At 55.7% G+C, this 25,211-nt stretch overlaps 2 protein-coding genes across 2 annotated transcripts; both read right to left on the bottom strand.

The window, feature by feature from the left end:
- Positions 1–42: 42 nt before the first annotated feature.
- On the bottom strand, positions 43–3,274 carry SAMD1 (sterile alpha motif domain containing 1). The gene is made up of 5 exons (XM_047776836.1): positions 1,985–3,274; positions 1,271–1,565; positions 1,084–1,180; positions 875–986; positions 43–771 (listed from the first exon to the last, which is right to left on the bottom strand). Exons 1-5 carry the CDS (start codon positions 2,933–2,935, stop codon positions 613–615), a joined length of 1,614 nt encoding a protein of 537 aa, XP_047632792.1. The 5' UTR covers positions 2,936–3,274; the 3' UTR covers positions 43–612.
- Positions 3,275–4,243: 969 nt separating this feature from the next.
- Positions 4,244–24,823, bottom strand: PRKACA (protein kinase cAMP-activated catalytic subunit alpha). The gene is made up of 10 exons (XM_047776835.1): positions 24,677–24,823; positions 15,767–15,828; positions 15,183–15,311; positions 13,164–13,262; positions 11,917–11,999; positions 10,147–10,273; positions 9,955–10,050; positions 9,734–9,856; positions 6,147–6,311; positions 4,244–5,722 (listed from the first exon to the last, which is right to left on the bottom strand). The coding sequence occupies exons 1-10, from the start codon at positions 24,720–24,722 to the stop codon at positions 5,597–5,599; spliced, it is 1,056 nt and encodes a 351-aa protein (XP_047632791.1). The 5' UTR covers positions 24,723–24,823; the 3' UTR covers positions 4,244–5,596.
- Between the last annotated feature and the right edge of the window lie 388 nt (positions 24,824–25,211).

The raw sequence follows: 25,211 nt of genomic DNA, 5'->3' as shown, positions 1-25,211 counted from the left end.
TGACTCGACTCATAAAATGGACTCAGTGGCATTTTTTCCTTCTCTTTTTTTTAAAATTTTATTTAAAAAACCTTCGGTGCAATATTAAAAAGCAATACAGCCAGCTGGAGCGACAACAAACAGAAAGGGGAAGGGTAGGAAAAACCCAGGGACCCCATCCCAGTTGCCCCCAGGGGCTGGAGGCCAAGGACAGAATGGGGAAGGGCCTGGGTGGTGGGGGAGGGAGGAAAGGCCACCCACCAAAATGAACAGGCAGAATAAAACATTTTATATAGGAAACATCTGGCTGAACTGAAGAGGATCTAGGGGAGATGCGAAACCCCCATTTTTTTTCTTCTAAAAATGTCCTCGACTTGGGGAGAGGCTGGCCTCCTGGGGTGAAATGACAGGCCCTGCCCCACCCCACACTCCTCTATTATGGAGTACAGGATGCGCTGGGGGCCAGGAATATATGTGTTGGGGAGAGACAGGGAAGAGATGAGTTGAGAGGAATGCTCCCTCACTGGAATCTGTTATGAGGGCTGAGGGTGTACCCCGTCCAGCTCCTGGACTCTAGGGGTCTTGGGTGAGGTGGGGACTGGAATGGGTTGGGGAAGGGGTGAGGCTGGGCGCTCAGCCTAGAAAGCCATCAGGGTCTTCATCCTCAAAGTGGCCTTGTTGCAGCACCTTGATGTGGTGCTCGTAGATTTTCAGGGCTGGGCCGAGGCGGATGGACAGGCCAGTCAGCACATCTGTACGCTGCATGAGCAGCAAAGACTTGCCATCAATTTCCTGGGTGGGACAAAGAGAGAGAGAGCAGCATTAGAAGACACTCTCACAGAGAGCAGCATTAGAACACACTCTCACAGAGCTAAGTTGAAGATTGGGAACTCACCTGCTCTTGGAAAGCTGTGGCCTGCTCGGGGAAGCCGGCCTCGGTGAAGTACTCTACTACATCTGTCACCGTCCATTCCACAGGATCAGAGGGCTTCTCCTTGCGCCCAGAACTGTGTTGGAATGGAGGGGATGAGTGAGCAGTGACACTCCTCTGGTTCTGTTAACACACCTGGGCGGCACCTCTGTGTCTCAAACACCCCTACTTACGGACAGCCAAAGGGAGTCCCATCAGCCCCAGGTAGGGCTGGTTTTCCTGGGGGCAAAGGCACGGGGGATGGGGAGTCTGGCCCAGTGGCAGATGAGGCTGGGAAATACAAAGCATATGCCTGTGGTTTTGTCTTGGGGATCAGTTCCTTCCCAACTGACACCCTCCCTCACCCAGAGGGGTCCTTACCTGATCCCCCTTCCTTATTCATGGTGGCCATGGAGAACACCTGGCGGGTGCCACTGCCTGGCGCTGGCCCCCGTCCTTCATCCTGGCCTTGGTGGGGTCCACAGGGTGTCCACTCCTTGACCCTCTCCTTGGCACTCTGAGGGCCCCGCTCGCCATTAAGCTGGTGGTGCTGGGCACCTGCAGGACGGTCACCCTCTGGCACCTCAGAGCCCTCAGACACTTCATCTTCATCATCTTCATCTTCATCATCTTCCTCCTCCTCTTCCTTTTCAAGCACTCGCTCTTCCCCACCTCTCTGATGCAAGGGAGACAGGCACGCAAGATTAGTAGCTGTTCTGGCCCCACATCCAACCCCTAGGATCTAGGACCGAGTGATGTGCCTAACCACCACCTTTAATATCAACACGGACTAACTTTTTACACGTTCACGCAATGCCAGGTTCTGTGTTATTAAAGCCCTCAGAGGCCAAATCTCACTAAACTCGCTCAACAACCCCAAAATGTCGCTACTGTTATTAATTTGCAATTTACGGCGCAAGAAACTGAGGCTGGGTAAGATTAAGTCACTTGCCAAGGTCACCACGCACCGAGCCCGCAGGGAAGAAGCGCAAAGCCCGGGCCGCCTGCCACCCCGTTCCTCCGGGACTCGCGCCCTGACACCAACTTCGCCCGCACCTGCCCACCGAGCGGCGCCCCCCTCCGCGGCGCGCTCACCTTGCTCCGCGACGCGCGGGCGCTGGCAGCTGGCGGCGCCCGCCCAGGCCTGTCCCCGCGGGGCACCACGGGCGCTCCGAGGCGGGTGCGCTCCAGGCGGCCCCGCGCCGCCGCTTCCTCCTCTAGCAGCCCCTGCACGCGGCCGCGGGTCAGGCGGCCGCCGGCGCCGCCGCTGCCCCCGAGGTAGCGCACGACTTCCCGCAGGCTTACGGGCCGCGCCGGGCCGCCGGCCCGCGCCGCGCCCCCCTCCGGCGGCTGCTGTGGCTGCGGCGGCGGCGGCTGCTGCTGCTGTGGCGGCGCCGGCGGCTGTGGCGGCGGCGGCAGCGGCGGCTCCCGGGCGGCGACGGCGGGCGGGGGGGCGCGGCGCGGGCCGGCCGGGGGCGCCGCCGCCGGAGGAGCGGCGGGCACGGGCGGCGGCGCGGCCAGGGGCGCGGCCCGCTGCGCGCGGGGTCCCGGCTGCGCGGGGCCGGGCGAGGGGGGCGCTGTGGCGGCAGCAGCGGCGGCCGCGCGGGGCGCCCGGGCCGGGGCGGCGGCGGAGACGGGCGCGGGCGGTGGCGGCGGGGCGGGCGTGGGCGGCGGCGCGGCGGCGGCAGCGGGGCCCCCGCGGGGGGCGCGCGGTGGGGCCGGCGGGGTGGCTCCGCGCCGGGGCGGCTGGACGCGCGCCGCGTTGCGGTACGAGATGCTCCCCTTGTAGCTGACCCGGAGCACGGCGCGCTGCTGGATCAGTTTCTCGAGCTCGGCGCGCGTGCGCTCCGGCTCCGGGCCGTGCCGCCGCCGCACCATCCGGCAGATGCGCTCCAGGTCCGGCCGCGCCTTGCGCGAGCGCAGCGAGTCGATGGTGTCCAGGATCCACTCTTGGTAGTGCGGGGAAGCGGCGGACGACGAGGTAGCGGCCGCCGTGGTGGCGGCCGCCGCCGTCTCCGGCGGGGGTAGGGCCGGGGGCCCCGCCATGCCTCCCGCCCGGCCCGGCTGCACCGTGCGCGCTGCCTCCCTCCCAGCGCGGCGCCCCCCTCCCCGGCTCCCCTCCCTCTGCCGCTGCCCGCCTCCTCCGCCTCCCCCCCCCGGGGGGCGCAGCGCCTCGGCGGAGCGGCGGCGGCGCTGCTGTTTCTTTGCGAAAAAAAAAAAAAAAAAAAAAAGAACGAGAGAGAGGGAGCGAGAGAGAAAACAGTGAGAGAGAAAGAAAAGAGAGAAAAAAATATGCACACACTCACTCACTCGCACGCACGCACACACAGGCCCGCTTCGGCAGGGCGCGCGCGGGGCCGGGGATGCGAGGAGGGAGGAGGGGAGCGCGGCGCGGCCGGCCCCTCCCCGCCGCCGCCGCCGCCGCCGCCGCCGCCGCACGCGCGCCCTGCGCCCGGGACACTCTGGCCCCCCTTCCTTCCCTCCCTCCCTCCTCCCCGCCGCCCGCCTTCCTCCCTCCCACCCCCACGCGCCCGCTTTTAAGGTGGAGCCCGGGCCCCCTGCCCGCCCCCTTTACCCTGCGCTCTCGCTCACTCCGGCTCGCTCCGGCCCCCCCCTTACAACTCCCGCGCGCTTTTTAAGGAGGCGCCGCGGAGTTGGCGCCGGGGCGGGGGCGGGGGAAAGCGGCGAGCGGGGGAGGGGGAGGGGAGCGCCGAGGGGGGGGGGAGGGGAGAGGGGGCGGGCGGGGCGGGCGGGCGGTGCTCGGCCGCCCTCCAGCCATTGGGCGCGGGACCCAGACGTCCCCGGCGCCCAGCCCCCCTCTCCACGCCTCCCCGGCGCGCTCCGCTCTCGGGACCGCACTTACCGGGAACTCGCCGCCCGCGGGCCGGGCCACCGCGCTCGCCCAGCGCCGCGGGAACCCTTGGACCACCGCCACCCCCGCGCCCCTTGGGCGCGCTTGGCCCCCCTCGGAGGATGCGGGGAGGGGGGCGCGCACCGTCTCCCCCACCCCATGCCCCCACTGTAAGGGCCGCCCCCGCGGCCGCCGGGCGGGCCAGCCCGTTTCTCTCTAGAACGCCCGCCCTTTCGGCCTCCGGTAGGACGCCCGGGGTGGGGTGGGGTGGGGTGGAGTGGGGTGGCGCGTCTCAGAATGTGGGGACCCCCAATCTGGGGTCAGAGGACAGTTTGACGCCCCCCTCTCCTCCGAGGCGAGGGGAGTGGCGGAATTCCAGCTAAACCAGGTTTTACCAGGACTTCAGGCCAGGTGCTGATCAGCCTGGACGCTGGAGTCCGAAATTCCCTTTCCAACCCCCTGGGGATGTGTGGGTGGGTGATCAAAGTCGGGAACACCAGGGACACTTTTTTTTAAACAAAACTTTATTGATAATAGTTTTCAAATATGTTTACAACAGCACACTGTTCAAGAGGAAGTTGCGTCCTTCGCAGCACACAGGTTGAATCGCCCCCGCGCCCACCCGGGGCCCCACCCCAAGCCTGAGAACTCCTCCTGGGATGGGGAGAAATTATGAGACAAACACGGGGATGAATGGGGTGGCTCTCGACTTTTCTATTAAGAGAAAAAAAAAAAAAAAAACCCCACAAATGGGGGGGGTTGAGAACGGGTGATTGACAGCTGACAGCTAAGCAGAGGAAGAGTGCCCAGGATGGGGGAGGGGGCGGAGGCTGCTGGGTGAAAAAAACAGGCAGTCCCTCCCCAGCAATCCCGGCCTTGAACCAGGGACCATCAGGTGGATTGCGTGGGGGGGGGGGGTTGCCTTCCTAACTGAAAGGAGGCTGGACAGTAACATCTAGCTGAGAATAAAAGTAAGGAGTTTGGGGAAATGTTACTGAGAAGAAAGACCCTGGGCTTGGGGCTCCCCCTCTATCTTTTCAGGGACAACTCCTCTTTGGCAGGGAGAGGGGCAGCTGCTTTGTCTGGGTCCCGAAGCCCAAGGGTGAAGCAGGTCTGTTGGGGTACAAGGGGGAAGGGGCTTCCTAAAGGGCCTGAGACCGGTCCAGGCTTGACAGGGGAGCAGGGGGTGGGATTAGCAGCTTGGGGGAGAGGTTGGAACCCCTGCTTCTTCCTTTACAAAGTCAGTCTGCTTCCCAGCCTTGTTAAAATGGATTTGGGGCAGAGGGCCATGGGAAGGGGTGGGAGAGGAAGGAGGGAGGGAGGCATTGGTGGAACTTAAATAAGATTGTAAATTGTTTTTTTTTTTTTTTAATTCTAGCAAGCAGCCCATTGAACACTAAAATGTCTCCTTCCCTGACAGGACTGCTCTCATTCATTTGCCCTTAGAGAGTGGTGTCTGTAGTTTGGAGGGTGGCACTAGAGTTACATTTGGGCCCCTCTTCCCACACCCTGTCCCTGACACACCAGCAAGACCTGGTCTGACTGGAAGAACTGAGAAACTCATTTAAAACAGGCAGAAGTGGGCTGGGGTGCGGGGCCGTGGGGGAGGAGGAAGGCAAAAGCGAGGGGAGGAAGGATGGCAAAAGGGGTGAGGGGGAGCAGCTGGTGTTTCTGTTCCTCCAAATATCTGGGCTCCCTGCTCTCCCTACCCTGGAGGGGGGGGTGGGGGCAGGATGAAATTAGATGCAAGGAACTCTGGGGCCCTCTGGCTGTTCAATCCAATCCTCCCACCCCACCCCCCCATCAAAAAAAAAAAAAAAAAAGGAAAGAAAACCCTTGGGGGCACAGGCACACCCCTAAAACTCAGAAAACTCCTTGCCACACTTCTCATTGATGGAGACTCGGATCTCTTCTTCCTCATAGTCATCAAAGTTACTCGTGTCCCCAGGGCCTTTAAACTTTGGTATGAAGGGAGCTTCCACCTGGAGAGGGGTCAAGAACCACACAGACCTCAGCAGTCAATGTAACCCTCCTTACAACAATAAATGCGAATGGGCTAACATTCGTGAAATAACTTACTCTGACCCAGGCCTGAGCTTATTAGCATTAGGGTGTGGACTCACCTTAACAAACCCAAGAATCTTATTATAGCCAACTTACCCATGGGGAAATTACTTTCCAGAGAAGGGAGTCTCCTGCCCAAGGTCAATGAGTAGCCAAGTGACCCCACGATTCTGTTTCTAGACCCCCTTTGTGCTAAGCTTCCTTATCTAGATTGACCCAGAGCCCACAGCCTGTTTTCAAATTCCCCTTCCCTTTTCATTTCTCCATTGGCAACACTCTCTGGCTCTTGGCCTCCCCCCCAAATCCCTCAGTGAGCCTGGGGAGGGGTGTGGGGAGCCCCACCTTCCTCTGGTAGATGGCAATCCAGTCAGTCGTGGCAAACCACTTGTGGTTCTTGATGTCATTGACTCCGTTCTTAAGGTTCCCAAAGCGTTTGGTGAGGTCCACCTGCAGGAGGTTCCGAAGCAGATCCTTCAGGTCGGAGCTGAAGTGGGATGGGAACCGCACCTGGAGACAGGTTGGGAAACTGGTCAGGGGCTTGGGGAGCCCAGAGCACTGTCTGCACCATCCAGAAGTCTTATTGGGTGAACGACCCCACACCGGGGTGTGTGTCAAAATCCCATTAAAACAGCTGGTTGGGGAGTTCTTGTCATGGCTCTGTGGTTAATGAACCCGACTAGGAACCATGAGGATGTGGGTTCCATCCCTGGCCTCGCTCAGCGGGTTAAGGATCCAGTGTTGCCATGAGCTGTGATGTAAGTTGCAGACATAGCTCAGATCCTGCATTGCTGTGGCTGTGTTGTAGGCTGGCAGCTGCAGCTCTGATTCGACCCCTAGCCTGAGAACCTCCATAGCTGAGGGTGCAGCCCTAAAAAGCAAAACAAACAGACAAACAAAACCAAAACAAAACTGCTGGTTGGGCCCACTGGAGTTTCCGCTCAGGTCTGGGTGGAGCCTGAAATCTTTATTTCTAGCTAGTTCCTTTGTCATGCTGATGCTACTGGAGAGGGGACAACTTTGACAACTGCTGCTCTGAGGTAAGAGCTATGAGGTTCCCATTTTATTTGATTTGGCTACACCTGTGGCATTCGGAAATTCCAGGGACTGAACCCAAGCCACAGCAGTGACCTGAGCAGCAGGAGTGACACCTTTGGATCCTTAACCCACCAAACCACCAGGGAACTCCAAGGTTTCTTCTTTTTTTCCTCTTTTTACCTTTTCTAGGGCTGCTTCCTGCGGCATATGGAGGTTCCCAGGCTAGGGGTCTAATCAGAGCTGTAGCCACCAGCCTACGCCAGATCCACAGCAATGCGGGATCCGAGCAAGGCCAGGGATTGAACCCACAACCTCATGGTTCTTAGTCGGACTCGTTAACCACTGTGCCACGTCGGGAACTCCTCTTTTTCTTTTTTTACGGCTGCACCTGAGGCATATGGAAATTCCCAGGCTAAGGGATGAACTGGAGATGCAGGAGTTCCTGTTGTGGCTTAGCAGTAACTCACCCCACTAGTATTCATGAGGATGTGGGTCAATCCCTGGCCTCACTCAGTGGGTTAAGGATCCGGTGTTGCCCTGAGCTGTGGTGTAGGTTGCAGACATGGCTCAGTTCTGGTGTTGCTATGACCGTGGCATAGGCTGGCAGCTGCAGCTCCAGTTCTGATTCAATGCTAGCTGGGAATTTCCATATGCTGCAGGTGTGGCCCTAAAAAGAAAAAAAAAATTGGGAGCTGCAGCTGCTGGCCTAGGCCACAACCACAGCCACAGCAACACTGGATCCGAGCTGCATTTGCGACCTACACAGCAGCTCACAGCAACACCAGATCCTCAACCTGAGCAAGGCCGGGGATTTAACCTGCATCCTCATGGACACTATGTTGGGATCCTAACCCACTGAGCCACAGCAGGAAGTTTCCATTTCAGAGAAGAGTAAACTAAGGCTTGGATGGAGTAAACAGCTTGCCCAAGGTCACACAGAGGAACAAGACAAGGTGGTCCATCTTGGATCTGCTGGACTCCAGAACTTGCATTCTCAGCCAGTGCTTCCTAAGGCAGCTCTGCTGGGGTCTGGGGACTTCTGAAATATTCATGATTCTGAAAGAAATAATTATTTTTCTTTCTTTTTTTTTTTGGGCCACACCTGCGGCATATGGACGTTCCCAGGCTAGGGGTCTAATTGGAGCTACAGCTGCCAGCCTATGCCACAGCCACAGCAATGCTGGATCGGTACCGCATCTGCCACCTACACCACAGCTCACGTCAATGCCAGATCCTTAACCCACTGAGCAAGGCCAGGGATTGAACCCGCAACCACATGGTTCCTAGTCAGATTTGTTTCTGCTGCGCCACGACAGGAACTCCAGAAATAATTATTTTTCTATTTCTCTCTCTCTCTGCATAGCTAAGGCTCTTCCATTCCTTAAGGCCCAGTTCAACTCTTCCAGAAACTTTCCCCAAATGCTTTGTGCCTCTAACCTTGTATGCAAGCAATCACTGAATTTACGGCCACAAGAACCAACTTCCAGTACTGCTCTGCCTCTTATATGCTGTGTGACCTTGGCTACGGCCCTTAACCTCTCTGGGCCTGTGCCTGCCTCTTTGGCATGGGGCAGATATCCCAGGGTTGCATGAGGGAGATAATCCTGCTGAGGGTGCGTGGGAACCATAAAACGTTACAAAGAAAGGAGTTGTGCTCAGCTTCTCCTCTCCCCCATTGAAACTTTCTATGGCTTTTTTTTTTTTTTTTCATTCCCCCCTACTCTGGGCCATTTTCTTGGTAATTTCTATTCTGCCTGATGGCAGACACCTCATCATTCCCTTTTTCAGTGACCCTACTTGACAGCTGGGGATTCTCTCAACCTGAGAGGCCCATGGCTAGTTCTCCAGTTCTGAGATGATTAAGACGAGACTCAGAGAAGCAAAGCCATTGGCCTGGGGTTTCACAGCTGATGAATGGCAAAGCTGGGACTTAACAGTCAGGTCAACCCGCCCAGGCTGAGCTGCCAGCTACTCCATTTCCTGGGCCAGATGAAGGGATGGCTGGTCCTTCTGGTGAAGGTGAGGTGGGCAAGCAGAGGGCAGAGGTAGGGTTCCTCTGCCTCTCTCCGGCTGCTGCTGCCATGTGATCTCAAACCAGACATGTCTGCTCTCTGCACCTCAGCTTCCTCACTCCCTCAGAGTGCTGGGGTATGACGAACCCAGGAGGTGCATGGGGGCAGTTGGCACTTAATGCATCCTGGGCTCTAACAGTTGTGCCACCCCTCACCCATGCGCTCCGAAAAAGTCTGTATTTGGGAAAGGAGGTGGGGGGGTGGGATAGCACCTGGGAACTGAATGTACTTGCCTTTTTTTGTGTGTGTCTTTTTAGGACTGCACTTATGGCATATGCTGGTTCCCAGGCTAGGGGCTGAATTGGAGCTACACTGCTGGCCTATGCCACAGCAACATGGGATCTGAGCCACATGTGGACCTACACCAAAGCTCAGAGCAATGCCAGATCCTTAACCCACTGAGCGAGGCCAGGGATCCAACCTGCATCCTCATGGATACTAGTCAGGTTCATTAACTGCTGAGCCATGACAGGAACTGCTGTACTCGATTTTCTGCTGAGAAGTTTGTGAAAACTCACCCTAAGGACGACCAGACTAGACTAGAGGCGAGAAGAGCCTCATGTTGAGCCAGGCAGGAGTTTGGGTGAGGCTGAGGGTTTTGGATACCTGTGGGATTTTGGCACTGTGGGTTCCAGAATCAGCCACCAAGGCTGTGTGAAGTGGTGGCTTTAGTTAGTGTGGCAAGTGGTGTGCCTGGTATCACCCCCTGGCCGGGCTTAATGAACCTCTAGATTGTTGTGACAATGCATAGGGCTCCATGGAGAGCAGGATGTGTGGGCAAGGGTTCTGTCTGGGGGCCAAGCCCCTGAATCCAGGCCTCACCTTCCCGGAGACGATCTTCTCGTAGATCTGGATGGGCTGGTCAGCGAAGAAGGGCGGGTAGCCAGCGGCCATCTCATAGATGAGAACCCCCAGGGCCCACCAGTCCACAGCTTTGTTGTAGCCCTAGAGTGAGGGGGGTGTGCAGGTGAGGAGAGAAGGGTGAAGCGGGGGCGCTGGCGGAGCCAGTCTCAGGGTGGTGGGAGGGGTAGGGAAGCGCCTACTTTACTCAGGATGATCTCAGGGGCCAGGTACTCGGGGGTCCCACACAAGGTCCAGGTGCGGCCTTTCACACGTTTGGCAAAACCGAAGTCTGTCACCTGTGGGCACAAGAACAGGCAGTTGGTGGGGAGGGAGGGAGGGAGGATTCAGGCCACAGTCACCTGGGGCTGCCCCTCCCCTGGCCCAGTGGGCACCTGAATGTAGCCCTGCTGGTCGATGAGAAGGTTCTCCGGCTTCAGGTCCCGGTAGATGAGATCGAGCGAGTGCAGGTACTCGAAGGTCAGGACAATCTGGGCCGCATAGAAGCGGGCATGGGGCTCACTGATGGGGACAAGAGGGGAGAGGATGGGTGGGTGAGGGTGGCCACAGCAGCAGGACCCCCTGCAAATGGTCCGGCAAGTGAGCCTGGAGAGTTGCCTCCAGCCCAGCTATCAAAAATGCATCAGCATTAAAAAAAAAAAAAAAAAAAAGAGTTCCCATCGCAGCACAGGGGAAATGAATCTGATTAGGAACCATGAAGTTGCGGGTTCAATCCCTGGCCTTGTTCAGTGGGTTAAGGATCTGGCATTGCTGTGAGCTGTGGTGTAGGTTGCAGACCCGACTCGGATCCTGTGTTGCTGTGGCTGTGGTGTAGGTGGCAGCTATAGCTCTGATTTGACCCCTCGCCTGGGACCCTCCATATGTTGCGGCCCTAAAAAGCGGAAAAAAAAAACAAAAAACAAAACCATCAGCAGGATTTCCCATTATGGCTCAGCATGTTAAGATCCTGACTAGTATCCATGAGGATGTAAGTTCAATCTCTGGCCTCACTTACTGGGTTAAGGATCTGGTGTTGCCACAAGCTGCGGTGGAGGTTGCAGATGTGGCTCAGATCTGGCGTTGCTGTGGTTATGGGGCAGGCAGTCAGCTACAGCTCTGATTCGATCCCTAGCCTGGGAACTTCCATATGCCTTGAGTGCAGCCCTAAACAGAAAAACACAAAAAGCAAAAACAAAAACAAAACCACACACACAAAAAAACCCAAAATGCGTCAGCAGAGCAGCCTTATTCACATATAGCTCTAAAATGGAAACAGCCCAAATGTCCATCCACAGAGAAATGGAATCCCAGATTTCGAAAGCTTCATACAATGGAATCCTACCCAACACCACCTCCAGGACAAACGATGAATATACCCAATGGTGTGGCTGGATCTCAAAATGATTATGGAAGGCATGAGAAGAAAGGACAGAAGAATATGAACTGTGTGATTCCATTTATATTGAGTCCAGACTTGGACCAAACACATTTATGGTGCTTACAGCCAGAAAGGACATTTGCCTTTGTTGGGGCAGTGATTTGCCAAAGAAAAGTATTTGAGGGAATTTCTTGGGGTAGTGGTTACATAAGTGCATGTAGCTGTCAAAACTCACAGGACAGATCATTGAAAACCTGTGCATTTTCTTGTGTGTAAAGTGAGTATCTGTGTAAAGAAATACAATGAGGAGTTCCCATTGTGGCTCAGCAGTAACGAATCTGACTAGTAACAAATCTGAGTAGTATCTGTGAGGATGCAGGTTCGATCCCTGGCCTCACTCAGTGGGTTAAGGATCCAGTGTTGTTGTGACCTGTGGCGTAGGTCGCAGACATGGCTCGGATCTGGTGGTGTTGTGGGTGGTGGCTATGGCTCCAATTGGACCCCTAGCCTGGGAATTTCCATATGCTTCAGGTGTGGACCTAAAAAACAAACAAACAAAAAAGAAATAAAATGAAATGACAGGATAAATTTAAAAACAATATAAACTCGCCCACTCACATGGAGACACCTAAGTCACTATGCTTGTTTTATTTCGTGGTAGTTGAGACATCACAGATTCCTCAGCTCAGGGAGAGGCAAGAACCCATAGGAACCTGGAGAGGCCACTTTCATAGATGATGCCCATGGACAGCCCCAGGCCCAGTGTGGCAGGGGGTGGCTGGCTCACCTGAACCTCCCGATCCTCCGCAGGTGTGAGAACATCTCCCCACCAGGCACATATTCCATGACCATGTATAAATTTGAGTTGTCCTGCGGGAAGCAGCAGCTGATCAGAGCCCCATTCCCCAAGCCATGGGCCCCATCTGAAGGCCTGCCGCCCTGATCTGGCGGGTGTTCAGAAATAAAATGACAACAATCTTGGCTCCCACGAGAAGCACGTACCAAGTGCTGGGCGCTGTGCTCACTGATTACCTGTCTCATTTCCTCCCCGCCCCCTTTTTTTTGGCTGTGTCTACGGGCATGCAGAAGTTCCCAGGCCAGGGACCAAACCCGTGCCCCAGCAGTGATGACACTGGATCCTTAACCTGCTGAGCCACCAGAGAACTCCTGTCTCATTTCCTACTGCCTGGAAGAAAGAAGGGATTGCCAGTATCCTGCTTATTGGGGCTAAAAGTAATAAGGGCTGGCTAGAGGTACATAAGGGACCTGGCCAGCATGCCCGGGCTGCAGAGAGAACCCTGTAGTGGTTCATGTCTGTGACTATTTTCGGTGAGGCTCTTGGGGCCACAGTTTTATCATCTGTGAAATGGGACCAGGATGGACTACAGAATTTCTGGGCACCCCCTCTCCACAATAAAAGTATGAAGCCCCCTGTTAGAAAAATAATTATGAATCTCAAGACAGTGGCAGCAGTGCCTTAAACTAAGTGTGGGGTCTTCATGACTGCTGGGGTGAGTGACCTAAGCTGAGTGCAGTCACCACTTAGGTCAGCACCCCAGATGGCTCACACAGGGCTTGGGTGATTTGATGATGTGCTTGGAACGGTCATGGCAACCCCACCATGTAGAAACTGCTATGATCCCCATTTTACAGATGAAGAAACAAAGGCTCAGGGGCATTCCTCGCCAGGGTCACACGGCCAGGAAGTACATGGATTTGAACCTAGGCTGAGTGGCACATTTTATGGCCGTGTGTCAGGTTCTTCCTGTATATGGAGTGATGAGTTTGAGGAATGTTACTGAGGTTGGGTGACTTGCCCAAGGTTATCAAGCTAGAAGTTGTCAGGCCTGGTTGAACTTGGGTCTGTCAGAGCCCTAAGCTGACTTGACCCCTAACCCTGGGTCTCCTTCTCCCCCATCAGTGGGCCTGCCTTCTTGGGCAGCTACTGGTTGTTGCTGGCCCAGCCCCAGTTCTGGGAACCGAGGGGCTGCACCACCCCACAGTGGCCCTGGGTGGCAGCCGCTGGGACCTCACCTTGAAGGAGAACTCGAGTTTGACAAGGAACGGGAAGTTGACTGCTTGCAGGATACGCTTTTCATTCAGGGTGTGCTCAATCTGTTTCAGCTTCACCACCTGTGGTGGGAGGAGGGGAGGGTGGAGAGGAAGGGGTGTGAGAGGGTCTTCGTCTTCCCTGCTGCCCCAAAACAGGGGTGCCAGGGCTGGGCCCCTGCCTTCATCCAGAATCATTTGAGTGCCTGGGGCCTGTCAAGCCCTGGGCTGGGAGCCTGTCCCACATGGCATGCAGTTCAGAGCAAGAACACATTCAGTCACCAGGTCACAGGGGTCAGAGCTGTGGTGGGGGAAGCTCAGGGCCTGTGGATGCCCAGATAAGGTGCCCAGTGAAGTCTGTGGGAAGGGGGGCATCAGAGATGGCTTCCTGGAGGAAAGGGCAGCTGAGCTGAAACTGGACAGGCAGGAGGAACACTCAAGGGGTGGAGGGATTAGAAATACCTTTCCTGCATCTAGAGCACCCCCCCCCCACCACATCCACCTAAAACCTGGGGTAGTTCCTCCTTGGCCTCAGCTGTCCCCAGGAGGTGCCTCACACGCTGTGACAGGAGCCTGGAGGGGTACGCCTCGAGAGCATGCTAGTTTGGATGCAGAGAGAGTAAGTGACTTGCCCAAGGTCAAGTGTAGCTAGTCAGTGTCAGGCCCCCTGTCACACGCAGGCAGCCTAGCCCTTTGGTCAGCGCTAAACCACTGCATTGAGGCTTTCTTCTGCTTTGCTCACAGCTGCAGCCTTTGGGTCTACACTTGCACTGTCCAGTAGAGTCCACACTAGCCACTTGTCTGCTGAAATGTGGCTGGCTGAAACATGGAACTGAGTTTAAAATTTGAAGTGTCTAAAATTTAAAAACTGATACTCAGTGCAGGCACCAGACAACTTTCAAGCCTGTTTGGAACAATTTGGGCTGTGTGAGTCTGTTTTTTTGTTTTTTGTTTTTGTCTTTTTTGCCATTTCTTGGGCCGTTCCCACGGCACATGGAGGTTCCCAGGCTAGGGGTCGAATCGGAGCTGCAGCAGCCCAGTCTATGCCAGAGCCACAGCAACACGGGATCTGAGCCGCGTCTGTGACCTACACCACAGCTCACGGCAACGCTGGATCCTTAACCCACTGAGCAAGGCCAGGGATCGAATCCGCAACCTCATCGTTCCTAGTTGGATTCGTTAACGACTGAGCCACGATGGGAACTCCCTGTGTGAGTCTGCTTTTTCAACTTCTCCACTTTTTCTTGTCTTTCCAGTGAAAATTAACATCTGAATGGAGACATGTTATAAGTGTAAAATACACACTGGATTTATAAGACTTAGTGTGGAAGAAAAATGTAAGACATCTCATGAATGATATTTCTACACTAGTTACATTAGCTGAAATGATAATATTGTAGACATACTGACTTAATTACAACATGTGGTTAAAATGAATTCTACCTGGTTTTTAAAAAAATTTTTTAATTAGGATTCTAGAAAACTTATTTACTTTATTTTTGGCTGTGCTGGTGGTGTGCAGAAGTGCCCAGGCCAGGGATCGAATCTGCACCACCACAGCAACTCAAGCCACAATAGCGACAATGCCAGATCCTTAACCCGCTGAGCCACCAGGAAACTCCTAGAAAATCTAAAACCGTATGTGGCTTGAGTGATATTTCTCCTGGATGGTACTGCTCTAGAGCAGTGCCTGGCAAAAAGCAGGGTCTCAAAAATATTTACAGAAAGATGGTCTGTGTAAACATCACTTCTTCCTGACTTCCTCCATACAGGCGAGGTGTCTGACCCCAGGTCTAATGCCTAAATTTGCATCGGTGGCTACCCAGGAGGGGAAGCTTCCTGAAGGAGCGTGGTACCTTTTCCTGCCCTTGGATTTGGCACATTTTGGAGGTTCAGGAAATAGCTGGTGAGCAGATGGGTGGGAAGAGCGCTGCAGGTGGTAGGAACAGCCTAGGCAAAGCCCTAGTGGGTCGGACCAGGGCCTTGTGGCAGGGCTGGGCTCACCTTCTGTTTGTCGAGGATCTTCATGGCAAAGTGGTTCCCGGTCTCCTTGTGCTTCACCAGCATTACCCGCCCGAAGGAGCCCGTGCCGAGGGTCTTGATTCGTTCAAATTGATCCAAATGGGCTGTATTCTGTGGGCAGAGGGGTCTGGGGGGGTCAGAGAACAACCCCTCCCACCCTCAACCTACCCTGCAGCCTGAAGTTTGGGGCATCCCTTGTGCCACCAGCAGAGGGGGCCCTGGGGACCAGGTGGAGTCAGGAGGGTGAGGACAGGGGGCGGAAAAACAAGATGGCGGAGGGCACATTCCTTAAGGCTGGTGGCAGGGGCCAGATCCGGCCCTGGCCTGGGGCCCAGGAGCTGCTGGCAGCTGCCTGGGGGGCAGGGGCCGCCAGTTGGAAGAGGGTGGTGGGTGGGGGAGCCTGGCAGTGGGTGATCAGGTGCCTTTGCCCAGGAGCCTCCGTGGGCATCTCAGGAGCGAATGAGGGCAGGTCTGGAGCCCTCCTTAGGGCCCTAGAAATCCCAGTCATGCCAGGGATGCAGTTGGGTATCAGGGGACCATCAGGTCAGCCCTCCCAGGGGGCTTACCTGAGCAGGATTTTCCCATTTTTTAAGAAAATCTTCTTTGGCTTTGGCTAAGAACTCTTTCACTGAAAGGAAGAAAGGTGAGAGAGAGAGACCCCATCTTGTTAGTGTGGGTCCGGGCTAGTCCTGGGGAGGCGCTGCTTTGTGGAAAGTGGGGTGCAGTCGTCTCAACCCAGAGCTTGACCTTCTCCCAGTGCCTTCCGGTGCCCTGGCTGAACCTGAGGGTAACTTGGGGCGGGCGGGCAGCGGGGGGGCCCTGATCTGGGCTGGGGCCTGGGTCCTCTATACTACAGAGAGCTGGGATCCAGCCTCAACTCTGTCCAAAACGGAAGACAGGGTGACTTGAGGGGTAACTCTCAGGGGGACAGAGAGCAGCGCCCAGGCCAGCCCACCCCCACTTGCCCCAGTTCTGACTGACATTCCACGGCCAGGGACGACGCCAGCCGTGGTATTTATAGCCTCGGATTTGGCTGCTCCTCTGGCCCCTTCTCTGAGGAGGCCAGGCCTGGGGTGGAGGCTTCTGGGGCTCGGGTAGCAGGCACCCTTGGGGGGGTGTTCAGCTGTTGCCTTGGCCCCCAGCTGGCCCCATTCTCGCCTTTGCCAACAGAGGGGCCCTCATTCCAGAGCTGGTTCAAGGGAAGCCTCGCCTGATGCCCACCCCCTACAGGCCCCTCTGCACCCCAAGGCAAACATCACCATTCAGCTAGCATTGAAGACATCTTGGCGGACCCTGGGCTTGCTGCTTTGTGTCCACTGACTCATTTGGTTCACTTGCCAACTTTCCTTTTAGCCATTCTCCCCATTTATCACCGTAGTAAACTGAGACCTGAAAGAGGCATTCCGGCCAATGCAGAGGTGGCCTGACAAAGTAGTTAAGGCCAGGACTCTGGGATAAGATCAAGTTCAGATCCTGGCCTAGTCCCCGATGAGCTGTGTGACCTTAGGCAAATGACCTCACTTCTGGGCCTCAGTTTTCCTCATCTATAAAATGGGGATGATAACACTAATGACCTGGCAGGATGGTTATGAGGACTGAATGAGTTAATTTTGGCAAAGGGGGTTTGGATGGTGGCCAGCACAGAGTTAGTGCCATATAAATGTCAGCCATTCAGATGCAAGCTATTTTTTTTTTTTTTTTCCTTTTTAGGTCTGTACCCACAGAAGTATGGAAGTTCCAGGCTAGGGATTGAATTGGAGCCGCAGCTGCTGGCCTACACCATGGCTACAGCAATGCCAGATCTGAGACGCATCTGCAACCTGCACCGAAGCTTGTGGTAACACCAAATGTTAACCCACTGAGTGGGGCCAGGGATCAAACTGGCATCCTCATGGATACTAGTCTGGTTCTTAACCTGTTGAGCCACAATAGGAACTCCCAGGTGCGAACAATTATATATAGGATGGATAAACAACAAGGTGTTAGTGTAGAGCACAGGGAACTATATTCAATATCCTGTGATAAACCATAATGGAAAAGAATATGAAAAAGTATGTATACGTTTAATTGAACCACTGCTGTACAGCAGAAATTAACACATTGTAAATGAACTATACTTCAAGAGCATTTTCAAAAACTTGGCTATTAATTTTAAGTATTTCTTTTTTTGTCTTTTTAGGGTGGCAGCATATGGAGGTTCCCAGGCTAGGAGTCCAATTGGAGCTGTAGCCGCTGGCCTATGCCAGAGCCACAGCAACTCGGGATCCGAGCCACGTCTGCGACCTACACCACAGCTCACGGAAATGCTGGATCCTTAACCCACTGAGTGAGGCTAGGGATCGAACCTGCATCCTCATGGATGCTAGTTGGGTTCGTTAACCACTGAGCCACGGTGGGGACTCCTCTTTTAAGTTTTTTTTTGTTTTTTTTTGTTTTTTTTTTTTTTTTTTTTTGCTTTTTAGGGCTGCACCCTTAGCATATGGAGGTTCCTAGGCTAGGGGTCAAATCAGAGCTACAGCTGCCAGCCTATACCACAGCTGCAACTACACAGGATCTGAGCCATGTCTGTGACCTAAACCACAGCTCACAGCAACGCCAGATCCTTAACCCACTGAGTGAGGCCAGGGATCGAACCCGCAACCTCATGGTTCCTAGTTGGATTCGTTTCCACTGTGTCACAAAAGGAACTCCTTAAGTATTTTTTGAATGGAGGCATAAAATCCAGGCCAAACATTGAGGGCTCACATCTTAAATGTGCAGTCTGAAGGATTCTCAGGTTAGGGACTTGCCCTTGTAACCGCCACCTGGGGTCAGGCATGCTGTTACTCAGGGACCCTCCCTGTGTGCCAGCTCTGTGCTTAGTGCTTTCTATGCTTCACTCCTACCCTGATGGCTCAGAGCTATTACTCTCATTGGATAGATGAGAAGACTGGTCTCAGATCACTTCCTGGACCCCTCTGCCCATGAGATTAACTGCTTGGCTTCTGACTGGTCCCAGGTCACCAGGGTGGCCCATGGACAGAGCTGTCCTCAACCCTGATGTTCTGGGGAAGTTACCATCCTGAGGAGTCCTGCACACTTGTACTTTGACCTTGCCTGTCACCTATATGCAGTGCCAGGAATCCCACCCAGCCTTGTGGGTAGCCACCTCTCCACTGTCCCCAACGCTCCTCCTCAGCATTGAAGGAGAAGAACCTTCCCTGAGGCTCCAAGGGTGGCAGATGTAGGAGAGACTGTTGGTCAGGAAAGCCCTACAAAGAATGACTGGGCAGAGTCAAGAAATGGCCAAGAGTCCTACGCTGGTGCCTGGCTGGGCCACCAACTGTCTTAAGACCTCTCTGAGCTTGGGGACTGCACCACCACATCCAGTGCTTTCGCCAGTAGAACCCTTTTTTTTTTTTTTTTTTTGGCCATACTTGTGGCATGTGGGAGTTCCTGGGCCCAGGACTGAACCTGCACCACAGCTGCAACCTGAACCTCTGCAGTGGCAATGCTGGATCTTTAACGCCACAAGGCACCATTTTTTTGGACACACAACAACTTCCTTGGAAAACACCAAACATCCACGTTGAATTCTGGATGAAGGTGGGAGTGAACGTCTCTCTTGGGACCCTGCTGTCACCTGACCTCGGAAGCAGAGAGGGGTGGGTTTGGTAGGAATCCAGGAGGAAGCCTGGTCCTGCTTCCCCTTCTGCTTCCAGCTGTCCCTGAGTACAGCCGCATCCTGCTTCACTCCGCACCCCCCACCCCAGACCTGGTGTGTCTGTGCCTCTGTTGCTGGTACCCCACTAAGAGGCTCTACAGGGTGCCTTGACCCTAAACACCCCTGGCCTTTCAAAGTATGGTCTGGCCTTTCAAAGTATGGAAAGGCCCAGGCTGTGTTCTCTCTGGTGCCATCAGCTTTCCAGATCTGGGGATGGGGCAAAGGGTGTGGCAGTACCAGGAAAAGTGGGCAGATAAAGAGGGATAATGATGGGGGAACCCCAGCCCAGAGCCCCCATACTCACCTCTGCTTCCTGCCCCTTCCAGCAGAGGGTACAGTGGGAGGGGGGTGGTGGAATGGGATGGGGTGATCTGGGGCCCATCTGCTCCGGGCCAGGGAGGCTCAGGGTGCTGGCTGTGGCTTAGGTGCCCAGAGGGTATGGCGCAGGTAGCTCAGGAAACGGACAATCAGGTGGCCCCAGAGAAGCAGCTGCAGCCACAGCTGGAAGGTGGTCTCCGAGTCCTCCCAACTGCAGCTTCTGCCTGACCCCAGATCCATCCCAGGCCTGCCCTGAGCTCTCCCTGGAACCTTCCCTTTGCAGGGAAACCAGGAATACGCAGAGCCTCTGAGCTGGCTTCCTCAGGAGAGCCTCGGGGGACAGGGGAGGAGGAGCTGGTTGCCAGGGAAGCATTTAAAGGTACCTGCTCCCGGCTGGCCAAGGTTTGTAAAGGCCCTCCTTGGCAGGAGGTGGTGGGAAGATCCTCCTGAGGGTGTCCCTCCTGGCTGGCCTGCCTGCTCTGGGGGCGGGGTGCTACAGCTGACTTCCTGTTCCAGGGACTTCGCTGCTTCCAGGCTGCCAGGCCCTGCTGTTCCCAGGGGGTGCTGGTCTACCCAGAGGATGGCACCCAATGTGCCCAGGGCAGTGCCCACTGGGCAGAGGGGAAGGAGTTAAAGCTCAGGTCCAGGGAAGCAGCCAGGGCCTCCCTGGGGGCCAAAGAGGCCCCAGAGCTCCGTTAATTAGCTGAAAGAGCAGCTGGAGAGAGAGAGGCCGGGGTGGGAGGGGGGGCGATGAGAGCCACCCTATCTCCTCCCCCAAGGGCTCTTTGAACCTGGAGCCCCCAAATTCTGCCACTTCCAGGGAGAAATTCTGGCTTTGTCTTGCTCTGGTGCAGGGGCGGAGAGGGGAATGGCATCCTGGGATGTCCTTGGCCTCTGTCAAACCTTGCCCTGTGCTTGGCTTTGCTCTCAGCCATGAAAGTCCAAACCGGAAACGAAACGTTAAACCCAAGGGTGGGGGAGGGGGAGGCAGCCTTGACCATCTTCCTCCTTCTTTCCAGATCCCCAAAGAAGTGGAGGGTCGGTGGCAGCTTCTCCCAAGAGTGCCCAGCACCCGTGGCCACTGCTGACAACAGGAAGTAGAAGAGAAGGGAAACCCAGCCTGCTGCTGGCTTTGGACTGCCCATGTCTCCCACAGAAGGGGTGCCAACCTCCACCCCAGCCCGGATTTGATTTGGGCTCTCAGAGAGAACGTCTCCCAAAAAGCCAGGGCCCCAGCTAGAGCCAGGAGCCCAGCCTCAGACCCCTCAGATAACAATCTCAGGACCCTCTGCTCCCCAAAACCTGGTTGACGGGGGAGGAATTTACCCCAGGGTGAATTCTGGTGCAGCTCTAGGCTGGACCATCCCCTAGTCTCAGCTGGACCCCAACACTGGACTGGGCCAACCTCCAGTCCGATGGACCCCCATTCTGTACTGGACCATTGTCCATTACGAACCAGACTCTTATCACTGAGCGGACCAAACCCCATTCTGAGCTGAACCATGACACTGAGCTGGACCACCCTACTGCCTGGGTGTAAACTGGACCCCCACTCCAGTAGATCATCCCCTCTTGTCTGAACTGAACCACCCATCCCCCCTACTCTCCCCCAAGCACCCCGGCCCAGGGTTGTTACTAAAGGAGGATTTCCAGGGCCAGCCAAGGGTCCACAGACTTCCTCTCTATCTGTTCCCTAAATCCTACTGCCATCCTTCCCTGACTTGAGGGTCAGAGAGTGCTTGAGAAGTTGCTATAGCAACAGGGCTCAGCCTCACCATCCTTGGGGTTGGAAGCCATCACTCAGTCTTCCTCAGAGGGCACCAGGACGACTACGGTGGCTGGGAAGGCTCATGAGACCTGCTGCACCAGCTTGGCTGCCCATTCCCCAGACCCCTGCCTGTAGGGGGGGCCAGGGAGTTTTGGGGTGGTGGCAGGAAGAGAGACCCACCCTGGGGGCCAGTGGGTGCAGTGGAGGGCCAGAGAAGAACCCTCAAGCTTCTCTAAGCTCAGCTGGGCTAAAGGAAAAACTGCCTTGGCAGGACCCTCTTGGGCATCCATACAACTGCCAATGCACGATGGTGTTTGGCCCTCTCAGACTTCTGTAGGATGTTAGAGGGCCACAATTCTTCCCATTCATGGACCTCTTAGGGGCAGTTCACACTCTCAGAGCCTGGATCTGTTTGTCCCTGGAGCCTGGGGGGCTGGTGGTGTCTAGAGGGCTCCCCCCTTACCAGCTCTGTCCCTTCTCCCATGGGCCAGCTCTAAGGGGTGCCTCTGGCTAAGGCGGCCAAGGCATGAGCCCCACTTGGCTGCCTGTCTCCAGGGCCTCGTGGGGCCACTGCCCTCTCAATCTTCCAGTTTGCTCAGGGCCCAGGGCTTGGTCTTGTTTTCTCTGCTCTCTTAGCATCTCACCCACACCCCAGCTGACGACTCTGGCATCTTTGGGTACAGATTTCTCCCACCCCACCCCACCCCAGGGCTTGTACTAGCCTTGGGAGGAGGCCAGTGCTGTCCTGCCCTAGCATGGAGATGCTGGCATAGGGGGCTACAGGATGCCCAACTGGTACCTACTGAGGTTTCGGCATTTTCCCTTCTCCAGTCAGACTGGTGTCTGGCAGATGAAATTCAGGTGCCCCCTGCAGGCTGGCCTGGCTACTACCCTCGCCCCCACCCCACCCTAGTTATATGAGGGCAGATTTTGTCTAACTCCATCCTCTCAGAATCAGAACTTCACACCAAAGAGGGGCTTCCTTCCTCATCTTATTTCCTTCTCTGAGAGCCCCTGCAAGACTCTGGAAGGAAGTACAGCTTAGGGCGTTTCCCCAAGTGTGACATAGGTCTCTTTGGCAGGGCATGAGATGATTTTAGGGATGTTTTACTTTGCTTTTAATGCATATCGGAGAGACTATAACTAGCATAGCAATCCCATGATTTCCTTTATACTACTGCTCAGGACAGATCAAGATTTACATCTGAACAAAAATGAGTCAAATTTTTTATTTTAAGTTAACAAAATAGAAGTGGATATAGCAAAAAATCAGGGAGGCAGGTGGGAGAATGTTTGAGTTAGGACATCGCAGGGTCCAGGAAGTTGGCTGGTAGGTGGAACTGGATGAGAATCCTGCCTCTGCGGCATCACCTATGTCAAACTCAGAGAACACATGTAGAAAATTCGGATGATAGCCCATTATGAAAACCACTTGAGGAGTTCCCGTCGTGGCGCAATGGTTAACGAATCCGACTAGGAACCATGAGGTTGTGGGTTCGGTCCCTGCCCTTGCTCAGTGGGTTAATGATCCGGCGTTGCCATGAGCTGTGGTGTAGGTTGCAGACGCGGCTCAGATCCCGTGTTGCTGTGGCTCTGGCGTAGGCCAGTGGCTACAGCTCCGATTCGACCCCTAGCCTGGGAACCTCCATATGCCGCGGGAGCGGCCCAAAGAAATAGCAAAAAGACAAAAAAAAAAAAAAGAAAAAAAAGAAAACCATTTGAGCAGACAGATCTATGGAGACCACATAGCCTGGCACATCCTAGATGCCCAATAAATAGTGGCTCTACTTCATCTTGATATTCTAGTCCTGAGTGATCTGAGGGAATTAGCGCTTCCTTCCAGAGCCTCTGATCTGTTTCTTGGGGATTCTTTTCCCTGTGCGGCTTTCCCCCCACCCCTACCCCCACCCCCAGCCCCACTGTATGTGTCTGATATGCCTTGAGAGTTTTCAGGACTATGTCATCTCCCCAACTTTCAACTGAGCCCCTGAAATACACAGCTGCCTGCCTCCACCTTCCACCTCCCAGCCAGCCTCACCTGCTGGGGGCCTGGCTCCTCCCCCTCTGCTTAGTCCCCTCCAAGCACAGGCCCAGACCTTTTTTGGTCACTACCCACCTGCTCCTCTGTCATCAAGCGCTCAGCTACAGGCACTTGCCTCCCCGTTCCCCGCCCCTTGGTGACTTGTCAGGCCTCTCCATGGTTGCTCAGTGACTCTAAAATTTGGCCATTTGAATCCAGATGGGAAGCAAGTTCCCTGGCTTTCATGCCTGGGTCTTTCTGGGAGGGAGCCTTCGGGGAACTCGGACGCTGCGGGTTGAGACCAGTAAATGGGAAGGACATATGTGGATGTGGCCTCCGTTTTAAGCTCTGACTATTTCTGGGTAACTGGAAGGGGATCCTAACTGAGGTCCAGCTTTATGCCTGGAGTGATGACAATTTAAGAGCTGGAGGAACTGAGGAAGGGGCTCAAGGCCATTTCTGAAGGCATTTCCAGATACCAAAATCTCTTTCCCTGGCTGGCTGGAAAAGGCCACTATTTGGGGGCTGAGGGAGAAATAGGCTCTTCTCTGGCTGAACCCTGGGAATGACCAGAATCTATTTGTCCCTTGGCAGAGAGGCATTAGATGTCACCCACTACTCCTCCCAATTGCCATCCCTTGAGTCCTCTTTCTCACCATTCCAGCTCAAGCTGAAGGAGGCTTGCTAAAGCCAGACACTCTTCATCCCTCACTTTTCATCCCAAACCCGGAGCGGGTCAAGAAGCCTGGGGGACTGGGTGAATGACGAAGCCTCAGTTGTGAAACAACCATTTATTGAGGGGCCCTCTGAGGAGCCTAAAGCCTTCCGGAGATGGGAAGGGGCTCTCTGCTGACACCTCCACCCCCCAATCCAGGAAAAACGACGCAATGAATTTTTCAGCAAGATCAGCTCAAACTTGGCTTTGGAAGCACTGAAGCAGTTCTCTAGGTTCATAAACAGTCTGCTACCCCAGCCAGGGACAGACGCTTGCTTGGAGGAGGGAGCACAAGCAGAGGAGCAGAGTGACAGAGAGTATCAGGATGAGAGAGGGGCAGAGAGACCCAGAGAGATCCTGTCCCCCATGTCAAGTGACACAGAAGGGAAAAACAATTCTGGAGATGGCCCTGAGAAATGCTCAAGGAAGGCAAAGTGGGGTTGGAGGGGGCTGTGATAAGGTGAAGAGGGGAAGGGCAGGAGAAAGATGGCGGGGGCTGGAGGGGGGAGGGGTGTGGTCACCAAGTGGCCAAGGTCCCTGCAGGGTGGAGGCAGACCCCACAGCACTCCCAGACTGGCAGAAGAGGTGAGTGTGGAAGAGGTGAGTGAAGAAGTGGGGGGAGATTTAGAATCTGTGCAGAGGTACCAGGAAAGAAGAGAGTGGGGTAGTGACAGGGCCCCATGTGGGGCCTCAGCGGTTATACGTGCCATGGTTGGCAGTGACAGCTGGGGGGGAGCATGGTCTTTGCACAGGGGGACAGTCTTTGGCAAGGGGGCTCCTATGGGGTCTTCTGCGGGCCTTGGGCCCCAACCTTGGACAGACAGGGGGAAGGGTTCGCTGTAGGGTAAACAGAGAGAAATGGGGGGGGATAAGGGGAGGGGCCAAGCGGTGATGGACAGGGAGGGGGCTGGCAGCGCGGGGCCGCGATCGGGGTCACGGCCCGGGCACTCACCGCTCTCCTGCTCACTGCCCTTCTTGGCGGCGGCGGCGTTGCCCATCGCGGCGGCGGCGGCCGGGGCCGGTCCCGGAGCTGCGGCGCGGCGGGTGCTGGAGGCGGCCCGCGGCCCCGGAGCGCGCTGGGCGGCGGCGGCGGCGGCGGCCCCTGGGGTTGGCTACGCTGGCTGCGGCGCCGCGACCCCCGCCCAGCCCCTGCTTCCCGCGTCTCTCCGCGCCCGCCCGCCCGGGAACCTCAGCCCAAGTCCGCTGCTGCTGCTGTCCGTGACGCCCCCGCAGCCTGCCGCTCATTGGCCTAGGCCTCCCTGACTGACGGCGCTACGCCGCAGTCCATTGGTCCTCCGCAAACCTCCCGTGCTGCCATAGGATCTCGGCCCCTGACACTCCCCTAGAACGCCCGGCCACTCGCGCGCTTCTGAGGCCTCAGCCGGGCGGGCCGACGCGTCTGATTGGTCCAGCCTCCCGACAGCCTCTGGGGCCCGCCCAGCGAGGCAGTCAATTGGCCGAGGCTGGCTGTCCGCCATCCCTCGGCC

This window comes from Phacochoerus africanus, chromosome 4, assembly GCF_016906955.1.
Source record: "Phacochoerus africanus isolate WHEZ1 chromosome 4, ROS_Pafr_v1, whole genome shotgun sequence".
In the NCBI taxonomy this organism is placed as follows: domain Eukaryota; kingdom Metazoa; phylum Chordata; class Mammalia; order Artiodactyla; family Suidae; genus Phacochoerus; species Phacochoerus africanus.
Note: the sequence above shows the minus strand (reverse complement) of the source record. Positions and strands in the feature narration are given on the sequence as shown.

Bases quoted from the DNA above. Each gene is read 5' to 3' on its own strand.
- SAMD1 (XM_047776836.1), bottom strand. From the start codon at position 2,935: ATGGCGGGGCCCCCGGCCCTACCCCCGCCGGAGACGGCGGCGGCCGCC. The intron at 1,566-1,984 runs GTGAGCGCGCCG...CCCTTGCATCAG, and splicing joins CCCGCGCGTCGCGGAGCAAG to AGAGGTGGGGAAGAGCGAGT. The intron at 1,181-1,270 runs GTAAGGACCCCT...TGTATTTCCCAG, and splicing joins GAATAAGGAAGGGGGATCAG to CCTCATCTGCCACTGGGCCA.
- PRKACA (XM_047776835.1), bottom strand. From the start codon at position 24,722: ATGGGCAACGCCGCCGCCGCCAAGAAGGGCAGTGAGCAGGAGAGCG. The intron at 9,857-9,954 runs GTAGGCGCTTCC...CCCTCACTCTAG, and splicing joins CTGAGATCATCCTGAGTAAA to GGCTACAACAAAGCTGTGGA. The intron at 6,312-9,733 runs GTGAGGCCTGGA...ACCTGTCTCCAG, and splicing joins AGAAGATCGTCTCCGGGAAG to GTGCGGTTCCCATCCCACTT.